At 43.9% G+C, this 13,732-nt stretch overlaps 1 protein-coding gene across 1 annotated transcript in view; it reads right to left on the bottom strand.

Moving 5' to 3' along the window:
• Nucleotides 1-13,732, bottom strand: part of RAB6B (RAB6B, member RAS oncogene family) — a 61,415-nt gene that overhangs the window by 22,962 nt on the left and 24,721 nt on the right. The window contains exon 2 of the mRNA XM_083506654.1: nucleotides 5,203-5,261. Within this exon, the coding sequence (XP_083362780.1) occupies nucleotides 5,203-5,261 (59 nt within the window). The remainder of the gene's footprint in view (nucleotides 1-5,202; nucleotides 5,262-13,732) is intronic.

Genomic DNA, 13,732 nt, shown 5'->3' with positions numbered 1-13,732 from the left:
ACATCAGAAGAGCAAACATAGGGCTCTTTATATGAAAATATTCAAAATCTGAAACCAGAACGTCCAGGTTCTGCATAGTGTTGAAATTAGGCAATTCAGCATACATTTTTTTTCATTTAGCATAAGTAATTCGCTTCTGCTAATCGGGGAGATGGGACATGGTTCAGCCACTGAGGGTCCACCCCATCATGGCCTCTTTTGTCTTCAGGAGACTTCACCAGGCATCAGGTTAAGATTATTTTTGCAATCTTAAAGGCTTAGCCTCCCCACCCCCTTTTAAAATGAAACTTTGGATTTCCCAGTTGCTGACTTGTAGTCCAAATACCAGCTCCGAGTCAGCTAGCAGGGAAGGAGCCGGCAATGCACAGACATCTAGAGCTAATCTCAGCATCTCTCTGCAAAACTCAGAATTCAAAGGCACCAAATGAAGCATCTTGTCCAACTCCCTATCCCAGAACAAGGCATCCTGTCTCTAAAGCTTCCTCACTGTTGAAAAACGTCCTGGAATTGGGGAAAGATTATGAGTCTTACTAACTTACAGTGCAGCCCTAACCAGGTCTATTCAGATGTGAGTCCTACTGAATTTAATGGGACCGATTCTCAGGTTAGTGGCGTTTAGACTGCAGCCTTAAGGAGCTAACACACAGTGAGATCCACTGTAACACAGTGGTTAAAAGGGCAAAGGCTATGAGCCAAAAAGCTTTTAGTGTCTATCTAGTGCATTTACTCATTTATATGCTCATATGCCAGGGCTCACATGTATGCCAGATGCTGGAGATGAACAGCAGGGAATGGCTATTGTGAACTGGCTCTGCTTATGAGCATCCTAGAGGCATTTGTCTGGCCGCCATTGCTGGTACACACATGCTGCATTAGTCAGACAAGCACGACAATTCGTGTGTGAAATCCCTGCCAGATGAGATCAGCGTCAAAATGAGCCTAAGCTGGAACCGTTTGAAGACCCCGTTCAAGAGTTCTTTTTGCATTAACCTTCCTTAAGCAACAGGAACAGGCATTTTCAAACACAAGTCATCAAGCGACTCCTGCTTTGATTAGTTTGCGATGCAAAAATGTCAGGCCGATATTGGACAGGAAACTCATTCAACATTGCAAATGGCCCATCGCTGCTTTCCCTTCTATGTTTAAACGAGAATTAATATAATAATGCCTTGCCCTTCAAGGCCAAACCTTATCAAGATGTCTTACAAAATAGACATCCAATGCAATGCTCAGATTTAAAACATGGGCAAAATATGGTCCTCTGCAGGCATTCTGAATTAAATAGTAAATATGTGAGGGATGGTGGTGTGGAGAGTCATGCACTAGTTTTTCTGCACTTCAGATATAAACTGCAATAGTCATTCCTTCTTCCCAATAAACACTGGGAACTGTAGTTTGTTGGGGTGGGCTAGGCCTCTCTAATGTAGAAAGAACTGGGTCTCCTGATTACCAGCATTGCTGGGAGGGATATGGGGAGTGTTATGTACTGGAGTTCTCACCCTGGGCCAGCAGGGGGATACTGTAGATAGTTATGCAAATAAGGGATCGAAAGTGACGTTCAGTGATTGGATAGTTTTAGAAAATTGTTACAGTTACGTTGTACTGGAGCTCTATATAAGCAGGCTGACTGAACCCTTCAGTTCAGTTCTGTACTGGCCTGTGAATAAACAAGAGCTGTTTGAAGAATCGCTGTGTCGTCTGATATGTTCACCCACAACTTAACAGGGAGGTTCCCAAATTTCAGTTTTCCAAATGAAACTAGCAACTAAAGGCAAGGCGGCAATGCAAAGAACCTGGGCAGGGACCTAAGGTCTGGGCACAGAGCAGACCCTCCCCGTTGTGCTGAGTGTGCAAATGAGAACCCAAGGTAGGTTGCTGCTTCTCTCTTTCCCTGGCCAGGAGATGGAAGGAGCAATAAATGAAAAGGTGGAGAAAGATCTGAGGGGTTTTTTTAAAGTGAGGGGGAGGAAAGGCTTGCCTTTAGGAATTCGGGACTCTAAGTGACAAAGTGAGAAGCCATGATGGATTAATGGTTTTGTGATGATGCTGGCATTTTCGGGGCACTTGGAGACTACATTATCAATGTCTGAACTGGCCTGAGGCAGCCAAAAAAGAAATAACACATTTAATGGGGAGATTAGATATTTCAGGTTGTGTCTGCTTTATTAGGCTTTAGGCATACCCCTTCCTTGAATCCTACATGCTTCCTCCTTTATGCCAACCACTTGCTAGCTTGACAGACGCCAAGCGCACATAGCATGAAATAAAAACTCTTCCTCTCCAAATACACTGGGCATGGGAAATATACTTTTGCAAAGTCATTTGCTGGTCACCAGTAGCAACCAGGCAAGAAGGAGCTTTTGGAAAGGTGGAAGAGAATTCTTGAGTCCAGAGATATTGCGTTTTTGTTTTTTTTGGTAGGTCCCAAGGAGGCTATCGTGGAAATTGCAGCAGTCTTTAACGAGACAATCCATCTCGTGTGCTCATGCAGTGCTGCTCCTGTGATGCATTTTAAATTGCTTGTCAAGAGGTGAATGGGGTGTTTGTTTACCTCACTAAATTGCAACACTGACTGAGTCAGGTGGCTCTTTAAGCCCAATGCAGGAGAGGAAATAATTGCTGAAGGCCAATCACCTTTTAGCCTGAATGGAACGTGTTCTGTTTCAAATCGTAAACCGTAAGAGCGCTGCTGCAGGAATGGCATCCTTCTGGGAGGTGATGAACGTGCTCCCCAACCCAGAGATGAAGAAAAACAACACTCAGGGGGGAAATGGAAGTGAAGTGGGCAATTAAAGCAGCTTTCCCAGCTTCTCTGAGTGACTGTCCTCCCTTCTAAGTCAGTGCCAGTGCCAGAAAAAAGAGAGAATACTCTGTTAGAGATTCCTATTCTCTCATGTTAGAAATGTTAGAATATGGGGCAGAAGCTGTAATATTATAACCAGGAAACCTAATGCAACAGTCCCCTTGTCTGAATGCACCCTTAGTTTCCCATAATGCTCCTGGCTTAGTGCCACACTGGGATGTTGTAAGAAACTGAAAGGGTGGCAAGACCTAGTTGCCCAAATCTGCTTGGAGTGCTGCCGCCGCTGTAACCAGGTAAGCCCACCATGAGCTATTGACAGAACAGGAGGCCCACTGCCCAGATTCACCTCAGACCTGGAACCAGCACTGCCAGGAGAACAAGCAAGGACCAAGGAGGTCTTTCAGAACCCAAAAACTGCCCTTTGGTGCTACATAAGAAGTCTGAAGAAAACCTCACTTTCCACTGCAGCAAGAAAATTGCAAGAGCCCAATAGGTTAAAAAAAAAAAAAGCACTAACTTGGCAGCACAACAACATCTCCTGGCATGTAAAGCATTTACAGATCTGCAAGGATTGTAAATTCCTTGGTTCACACCCATGAAAAGGCCCTAAAATGAGGGTTGAAATAATGTGAGGCATAAAAATATAATAAACTGGTCATTCCAGGAACCTGTAGGAGCTGGCAGGATGAGGCACTCTACCAGGTAATTCTTAGTACCTCACCACACTGTAATTCCTAGAATTATTTGGCTGAGTGTATTGTATTGAAATTGGTACAAAGACTAATTTCAAATCTGCACTGTAAATAGGGCTGTCCCGAGGGATTGTGGTGAAGAGGTGGGCCTCAGCACCCTCACACTGCATGGGGTTCTGGTCACACCCCACATGTTGTGGTTTGTTTCATTAGCAGCCTTCAAAATATTGCCAGAAATGATTGCTGCAGTTCTTTATGCTAGCCTTGGTAGCAACATAGTCAACCAACTGCTTCACAATGTGTCCAAGGTCCCATTTTTCCCAATATGGGCTAACATTTTACTGCTCCACGGTTCAATAATGATTGGCACAATAGAATGTCAACCCACAATAAGTAAATTAGGATTCAGGTGCATAGTGGAAGCACCTGGTGAATCATTTAAGTTTTTTACACATGAAATTAATCTGCATTTCTTTCCGGGAGTCATACCCAGCAGAGTGCAAAAAGAAAGCATATTAACAGTTGCAAAACTGATACAGTAATGGATAACTGTTGAACAATGCATGAACAGATCAAACATTCAGATTGATGGAAGAATTATTTGCCGGCAGCCAAGAAACATAATTTTGAATCACCCTGAGAAAAAGCAAAGCTTATTGCAGGCAGACCGAGGAGCTCAAATTCTCATCTATAGAGAGCAACGTGGGCACCTTTGCAGTTCCACACCCTAGAAGATGGCCGAGCAAGAAACCAGCCTTTTGTGTAACGTACAATAGCTTCGTGGGTTGCATCATCCATGGGGAGAGCTCACTTGTTCGGTGTGTATTTTCCTGTTCCAGTGAACAGATGCAGCCTGCAAGACAGATGTCGCTGTCCTTGCCATGGATAATCATCCCATTTGGGGACTCATCCTAGGAGAATGGCCTCTCCTTTGCAACAGGGAGCGTGATCTTTTTTTAAGAGTACGGTATTGTTTCCATTTGAACAAATACTGCCTTGGTCAGCAAACAGACCAATTCAAATGTTTTGCAAGTGTGTAGACTCAGTGGATGCATGAGTGACTGGGATCATGGCTGCAGGTCACATCCCCAAGCAAATACATTTCTCAGAGGCTACCAGGGCTTTCTATCCTATGTCATATTGCTTTACAGTGTGTCAAGCACCAGAAAGGAGGCGCGCCGGGGGGGGGGGGAGCAGAAACAACCACCCTTCACTCTCCATACAGTTTCTTGCTACTGCTGTTATGCCGACACTGCCCATGCCAGCAACATAAGCAGGTTTTTAAAGAAAGGCAGGAGACGAGGTCAGATTCAGATTAGCTCAGAAATGACTGAGTCCATTTCCTGACTTTTGGGAGAAATGGCTTGGCTTATTTCAGAGCTGAACCAACTGAAGCCATGGCGGGGGGGGGGGGGGGCTATGTGCCTTTCTGGGGTTGTGGCAAGGTTAAACCAGAAGAAGAAAGCACAGGGAAGTTGAGGCTACATCTACGCTGATAGCTGCAGGTGATCAAAAGCTGAACAATGCTCAGATTTGAATTCTGCTACTCCTCTTCTGCTCATTTGTCAAAAAGAAAAAGAGGGGAGCATTATTATTATTTTGCAGCCTTGGTCATGTGACATGGCTATACAAAACACTGGGAAACTTTTGTTTTTTACTATTACCATGCATCATGCAGTTGAATGCCTCATAGGCGATGAAACTCACCTGGTATGTGTTGTCAAAGCTGTCATACATAAACCTTGTGATCAACGATGTCTTCCCAACTGGAGAGGGGCAGGGGAGGAAACACACAAAAGCCACAGAGATGCAATTAAAATAATGGACGCTGTGACCACCAATAATACAAGAGTCCTCATCCACACACAGGATGGACATTCTTTGGGGCACTCAAGGCCAAGGTGGATGTGACAACAAAGAAGCAGAGATACAAGAAACTTCTACAAATAGCAATCTGGTGGTGGCAGGGGACATAGGCAATTTGAACTGGCAACTGTGCCGCAGTTCACCCTTTGCCTTTTAGGTTTGTTTTTTCGTATTTTTTTTTTACTTTTTGTTAAGTAGCCATGTGAATCTGTTGAAGGGTAGAGTACAAACTCCTTAAAATTGACACAAAATGATTGATTCTTGTATTGCCTGGGGTTGGACTGGATGACCTTCGAGGTACCATCTAACTTCACTCCATGTGCTGTTCATTCCGCCCTTCCAAAACCATATAAATGCATCCATGTGCTTCCTATCAAAGCAAAAAGCAGCAGGGTTTTTTTGGGGGGGGTGTCATCAGGGAACGAGGTTCAGGGCGGAAGCGTTAGCTCCTTTCTCTCATGGTCTATGATTCTATGGATCTGTCTTGAATTGTCCAATGTTCAGCTTCATTGAATGTCCACAAGTTATTGACCACCTATATCAGGGTTGGGCAGAAGGTAGACTGCAGTCTGCTAGTAGATCTCTGGGTGTTTCGAAGCAGATCAGAAGGGACTTCTGATTTCCAGTTGAGTAACAAGGGCAACAAAAATAACAACTCCCCCCCCCTTTTAAATCAAACTCCAGAAATGAAGAAAGCTGGGAGTCAAGCCAGCAGTGAATTTGTGTGTAGAAAGACTGTAAGCTCAACTCAAAACAAGCTCCTGGGCTCAGAAGTATTTAATTCTAAATGTTTGTCTTTTCCACCTTTGGGTTGATTTAAAAACAAAGTAGATCTCACAAGCTGGAAATCTGCCCAGTGCTGACCCCCCTGGGAAATGTGCATGCAAACCTGTTCTACGAAAGGCCACTGGGACATTACATGCAGAGCTTCAGGGGCCAGACGTGGAAATTATACATTTCTTACACAACATATGGTATTTTTGTATTTTTCAGGAGATGATGGATTGAAGCCAGGCAATTCAAGTAAGAAACCCAAACTATGAGAACTCTCTAGAACAGATGCCTCGAAGAGACTCACAGGACCTCCTCTTCTCTTGCCACACTTTCATACCTAGGTATCTCCACAGAAAACACTTCTCAGTATAACCATCCAAAAACAAAAAACAAACAAAACCCCAGCTGATTTCCTGATTACAAAATGCACATTAAAAAGAGAAACATTTAAAGCAAACCTGGTTTAAGACCCATCCCCCTGCCCCGAGGGCACATTTGTTAATTAAGAAACTTTACAATGCCATTCATCGGGAGTCTTAATTAAGTATGCTAATTCCCTCCATGGTGTGCCTTCTGAAGAGATGGGATCCGTCTTTAGGTTTAATGAGCACCCTGGTGTTCAGCTCACACCAGAAGGAGTGTGAGGGTCTTTAGTATAATTTTCTCTCACCCCCACCCCTATCAGAATCCCAGCTGAAAGAAAGGGGTGGAGAGAGACCATATTTCCTCTCAGAGCTGCTCTCTGTGGCTCAAAGCCAACCAGCTTAACACCTTAGCATTCCTCCTACATCCACTGTAGGAGGTAATTTGCCTCTGAATACCAGTTGCTGGGAATTACAAGTGGGGAGAACGATTTGGCATTCAGGTCCTCCTTGTGGATTTGTGAGGCATCTGGTTGGCCAATGTAAAAATTGGATGCTGAACTAGACAGGCATTTGGCATAAGCCAACAGTAGAACATAACCATTGCGGGCTAGTAACTCATGCATTTCACCATGGAAAAGCTACCCCAACTTTGGAAGATACAGAAGACGTGCAAAAATAGGAAGCCAAAGTCTCTTTTTCCTTCCTCACAATGCTGGAAGATACAATATCTACAGATACTCTCAGTACGCAGCATCACTTGTTGCTGGCATTCATGTGCCTTGGGAGACAATGGAGGGGTGAAGTCAAACTGCTGGAAGGTTGCAGCACCTGCTGTGGTTGTAGAGACCAATATGGGAGAGACATATTTTGTTGCAGTTGGGGCAGATGGAGGCATCTGGTTGTGCATCAACACACATTTAAAAAGGCACTAGTTATATAATTCATTTCTGATATTCAGGAAGAGAGTGTCCACACCGATGTAGCCAAAATGGCAGCACCAACACATGGGAAGGAGGTAGTGTTTCTTAGGCCCCTTCCACACCATACATTTAAAGTAGTATCATACCACTTTAAACAGTTGTGGCTTCCCCCAAAGCATGTGTAGTGCAGATGGGGCCTTATAAATAAATAAGAAAAGAACCTCCCCCTCCCCCAAAAAACAGCCCATTGAGAACCGAGTGTGGTCACTGGACACAGAATGCCGACTGGCTGTTGTAGGGGGGCAAAAAACCAGGTGGGAGGGGGGCATGATGTTGTAGCTAGAGAAGGAGGAAGAGGCACAGATATGAAAAGGATGGAAAGAACCATCTCATTGGTTCTTGATAAGCCATTTCTCACTTCATGCTGAGAAGCTATTTTAAAATGTCACCAGGTATGGGAGCTGACACAAAAACAGAGAAGTCCATGATTCTAATGTGTCTGGGTTGGGCACCAGTTTGTCCATCCTGCTCTCTAAAACCTCTAAAGGAAGAAGAAGAAGAAGAAGAAGAAGAAGAAGAAGAAGAAGAAGAAGAAGAGGAGGAGGAGGAGGAGGAGGAGGAGGAGGAGGAGGAGGAAGAATCCCTGCTTTGCAAGCAAAATTGCATTTGCCAACCTCTGGAAATAGCAAAAAGCTGCCTGGGTGTGTCTGGGGAGAAATTGCCCAAGAGCAATTTCTCTATACCAACCTTCCTGCTGCTCTCGTGGTACTCAGGAGACCAGCAGGAAAGATGGATTGAAGGATTGCAGATGTGAGTGAGCAGCATGCTTTCAATGGAGAAAAGGCAGGTCTCTTGAGGCTGGGGAGTGGAGAGAGAGGAACTGACAATCTCTTGCATTTTCATGCAATGCACTAATAATGAGAGAGGGGGGAAACTCTGCATTAATCTACTACACCACCAGTTAAAAACCCATTTGATCTGGAATGTTCCCCCCTCCCTCATTGTGCTAGATCAGCCTCCCCAAACCTGGTGGCCTCCAGATGCTTTTGACTACGACTCCCATCATCCCCAGCCAGTACGGGGGCTGATGGGAGCTGTAGTCTTTGGACTACATGTTTTGACACGTTGAGGGTGCTAGGTTGGAGAAGGCTGTGTTAGATCTTTAGTGCTGATAGTTGAAGGCAATCCAAAGTCATCTTAACTGAAAACATTCCCACTCTCTTTTAAACCCTCCTGTTGCCTTCTGGATGGCTTTGTAATCTGTAGGAAAACATGAATGTGAAGGGACCGTAACTTTGGAAGCCACTAAGCCCTTGCTCCTCATGCATTCTCATTAGAGACTGCTTATTGTGAAAGGAAGAAAAAAGATGAACCAAAGAGCCAATCCAAACCAAACTATGGATATTTATAGAGCAGCTCTAGCCAGTTCAGTAGAGGATAAGGGGCTGATGCAGGATCCTAATTGGCTGCTGAATTCTACAAGGCATTGCCTGATGCTTGCTCCCCAGAGATGCTCCAGAAATCCAGAGCTTCGTGAAGCTGACAAACAACATCCTCTCTCTCTCTTTCTCTGTTGCTGACAGATTGCTGGGACAAATAATGCAGAAATTGAGGAGGAAGGGAGGAAACTGTATATTGAATGTGTTTCCCATTATTCAACAGCATGCCCATCCCAATGCATTTTTGCCTCACCTGTTCCATGTAACAGACTGGTAGTTTCATCTTATGTCCACATTGGTGACAAAATAATGTCCTTCACTAGGTAAAGGTAAAGGGACCCCTGACCATTAGGTCCAGTCGTGACTGACTCTGGGGTTGCGGTGCTCATCTCGCTTTATTGGCCGAGGGAGCCAGAGTACAGCTTCCAGGTCATGTGGCCAGCATGACTAAGCTGCTTCTGGTGAACCAGAGCAGCACACGGAAACGCCGTTTACCTTCCTGCTGGAGTGGTACCTATTTATCTACTTGCACTTTGACGTGCTTTCGAACTGCTAGGTTGGCAGGAGCAGGGACCGAGCAACGGGAGCTCACCCCGTCACGGGGATTCGAACCGCCGACCTTCTGATCGGCAAGCCCTAGGCTCTATGGTTTAACCCACAGCACCACCCGTGTCCCATATGTCCTTCACTACTGCAGCCAAAAACAGCAGGCTAGCTGAGGAGCACAGAGCAGGCTACATAATACACTCGGCTGTTCTTACTCCTGACCCTCAACACCTGCTGCCTGAGGCAGCCACTTCACTCAGCTAGTGGTAGGGTCAGCCCATTTTAACCACAATAACATACAACTACTGGTGTCAACAGTCAAACTCAAATTTCATGCTGGATCTATTTCAGCATCTAGACTCATGGAGGATTGATTATTTAGAACTTCTATACATCATGTATTCAGTACTTGCATGATTTCCACTTCTGGTTACTTCCACACTAGTATTTATTCTGGAATAGCCATGATTTGTTCATCCTCTTTTTTCTGAGCCATTATGATGACATAATAATCCAGTTGTTGTTTTCCTGCATTTCCCCTGTAGTTCTTCCATTTTTCCCAAGACTGCATACATACAATTTTTGGCAGCAGCCATTGCACATGCAAGAACATAAATCGTAACGAATGCAAATTAGCTTCTTTTGTAATTTGGTTTGCAAACTCAGTTCAGATCCCACAATAGCAATCCATATCAGCTAACTAACTGTGCATGCACTCCTTTTAGGGGTTTAGAGTAACTGCAGTTTGCCATGATGACCAAATTGAGCGGACTATGGTTAGTATTAACCAAGAATTGCCTTGAAATCACCATCTGAAACCATGCTTCACAGTATGTCTGCAAGCCATGTTTCAGAGGCAATTCCATGTTAATGATCACCATGGTTTGCTTGATTCATGTAGACATCATAGTACATTTGACCCCAAATCATGGAAGAGAAAACTGGGATACAAAGGGAGGATGCAAGAAGCAGCAAGCATATGAGCCTATTGTGTATTACAAATCCTCCAAACAAATTAGTGAATTGAATCAATATCTGGTTTACTTTAAATGTACACAAATGTGTCCTGTAATAAAACCGACAATAGTCTCAGCATCAAAACATAAGTATCTGAATATCTGGGTTCTTAGGTAGTTGTGTTTTGCACTGTACATTCCTTTTTTCCAATTCTGTGTTTATATTTCCATTCTGCTGTGAAGGAGTTAGACCTTGAATGACTATTGTTGGTGCATTTGCACAAGAGTTAATGGAAAGGTTCTGGCAATGGAATATGTACAGAGCCAGCCCGCAGTAAACTAAGAGAAAGGCTATTAGGGTGGCTTGCTTCCCAGGATCAATATCATTGGAGTTTTGAGGCAAGTTTGGGCACATAGTATAGCTATAATGCACCCCCCCCCTATTCTGTGAGTATCCTGCTTGGTAGCTGATAGAGGTTTCCCTCTAAAAGGATGCTCTCAGCCACCTGTGAATTCCACCAAGCAGAACACACAAGCATGCTCCCCTGAAATTGTCCTCTGAAACAGAAACTACAGTAAAAGCAGCTACATGTTTTGGAAGACTTAATTCCTTTATTAATATTTGCTTTTATAAACTGCAGTAAAAAACACATTAGTGGGGTAGGAAAACTAAGCCTCCTAGGGCAAAATATACACCAGGAGGCTTAGTTTGGTCAGAATCGAGTATACACTTCCAGAGTTAAAATATGGTACATTACTTCTGGTTACAAATGAGCCTCCACAGCCACTAGAGGGCTGTGAAAATTTGTGTCCTGGGGTTTTTAGACTCATCTACCCATGTACCATCTGAACCCAAAGGGGCATATTGTTTGCCAGTTGTGAAATATATTGGCATTATTTTCAGCTCTCCTACCCCCCAAGTTTTTAGAGAGTCACTCATATTTTCTGAGACAAAAAGCCACAAAGAAGTTGCAAGTTGCTGGTGGTCAGACAGGGACAACTTGCAAACCTGAGGTTTTCCAACATACATTTTACATTCCTTCCTTCCTTCCTTCCTTCCTTCCTTCCTTCCTTCCTTCCTTCCTTCCTTCTGTTCCCTTCTTTTCCTTCCAAAAGGAAGTCCTAACATCATCATCCAAACATGACAATTTTAAAAAAACCCACACCATACAGGGGGAAACATCTGGCCATAAAGATGCTATAATAAAGCTACAAACTTTTTATTCAGTCCTTAAGAAAACACCGGGTTAATATGTACAAAATTCTGTAAAAATGAACAATGGAATACTAAAATACAATCCATATTTCAGCTAAACACACACACACTCAAGCTGTCAATATAGACCATGCAAACATAATATTGAAGGAGACAAAGTCACCCAGCCTAGAGTCATCAGAAAGCAAGAGAAGAACTAAGAAGAATCAATGATACATTGATAGCATAGGATACAAAGAGTTTCCATACCCCAGAACCGTCTCATGCCTGCAGGTTAATATGCAGGCAGAAGAAAGGGAGGCAGCCTATACTACTCTCATGCAAAACTGAAAACTGGCATCCAGCAGGGGTTATTACTTCTATAGCCAGACTGGAGCATGCTGACAAGACTGCACATTTCCTCCAGGCTGGTGGGAAGGCACAACAGTCTCGGCCATGCAAGCAGGCTGCATGTTTCAAGCAGATCTATTTAAGAGTCAATAGCAGAATTTCATATACTGTATATATATCACAATTACTGAGGGTCTTGGTGGACCACTTAATGATTCAACCCCAAATCCATTTTTAGAGGTTGGCTACTATCCTCAAAATATATACACACATATATATTACATAGAAAAAAAGCTTAGAACTTCCACTCTCAGAGAAACTGAAATTAAATTTGCTTCTTCTTAATTTGAATGCAAAAACTCTGCTCCTCTGCAACGGCTAAGTTGGTGCACTGGACTCACAAGGAGGGAGATGTGTGTATGGCTGGCTGAAGTTTCACCTAGAGTTCTTTCATGCCCTGATTCTCAAGGGAACATCTGCTTCAGAATAAACCCACAGAAGGAATATCAGATTCATGTGTGCGTGTGCATCTGTCCATCCCATTCTGCACATGTTGACGAAACAACCTCTCCCGAACTATATAAAGTCCTGTGAGATGAGAGTTTTTCACAGGGCACCCATCTAGGGGCAATGGGCTTGTATGCAGGGGTTTATTCCTGCACTCCCATTTGCATACACAGGCTGGGATCAGCCTTCAGAGCAGGATCTGTGCATTGGACCCAGGAAAGAGATGACTATCCAGCCATGATTAACACTCACATCCACATGCAGCTTTTCAAAGCACTGTTGGGGGGGGGGGTGAGAACGCCACTCTGCTCACACATCGCCTGAGCAACTGAGCAGTTACTCAGCAAACATGAAGCAAGCAGGCTATTTGTATTCTGATCCCATGCGCCACCAGCATCCTGCTCAATGTTTCTGAAGGGAAATGCACTCCTTAGAAGATCTCTTCGAAAAACGCCTGGGGGGGGGGGGAATACGTTGAGCTTTAAGATGCAATTTCTGGAGCTCACGCAGAGATCTAACAAAGCAAAATGTGGAACGGGACATAGGAATGTCTTAAAAATAAATTAAGATGGATTTGCACTTAATGGTGCTTCCTCCACAGATCAGTGCAGTGGGAAGCAACACACTTGGTATGCCCTCCCCCCAACTGCTTCTGGTACCCCAGATCAATCTTAGACCCAGTGCTCCACACATCAGCCTGGGCAGGCGTCCACCTGCTCTCTCCCCTGCAGGTCATGCTCTGACCCCAGTTACACAGAGATGCAAACAAGTCCCTCTTTACTAGATTGGCCCTTATTTCCCGAGGAACCAAACACTAACTGAACCATTTGGAATGCAGAGGGGGAGAGAGAGCAAGGAATTTTGTCTCAGAGTGTGGACGGAACATCCCAAAGTCAGTCAGAGTGCCTCAGGGTGAGGAAAAATTATATGACTATAGAAAATTTAACTCAGAAGTGAGGAACCAGTGGTCCTACAGATGGCATTGGACTAAAACTCACACCAGCCCAACCCCACAGCCGCCACATCCTTTATTTAAGATATGTTGAGAAACATAGTGAAACAAAGCATTAGAAATACAATACAGAAAAGGTAAAAATCAGTTAAATTTATTAAATCCCTGCTGGGATTTAAAAAATAATAATAATATTCAGTAGGTGCTGGAAGTTCAACAAAGGCTCTGCCCAACTAGAAGGGAGTTCCACAAAATAGGGGGCAACAATTTTATTTTATTCGTTTAAAATTTATGCATCACTTGATTTTGTTAAAAACCTCAAAGTAGTTTACAAAAGATAAAACAGTAAAATCAAGGGGGGGGGGA

Source organism: Podarcis liolepis (assembly GCF_965112155.1).
Source record: "Podarcis liolepis genome assembly, chromosome: 5".
NCBI classification, from domain to species: Eukaryota; Metazoa; Chordata; class Lepidosauria; order Squamata; family Lacertidae; genus Podarcis; species Podarcis liolepis.
The sequence above is the reverse complement of the archived record's forward strand: the minus strand, read 5'-3'. Positions and strand labels throughout refer to the sequence as shown.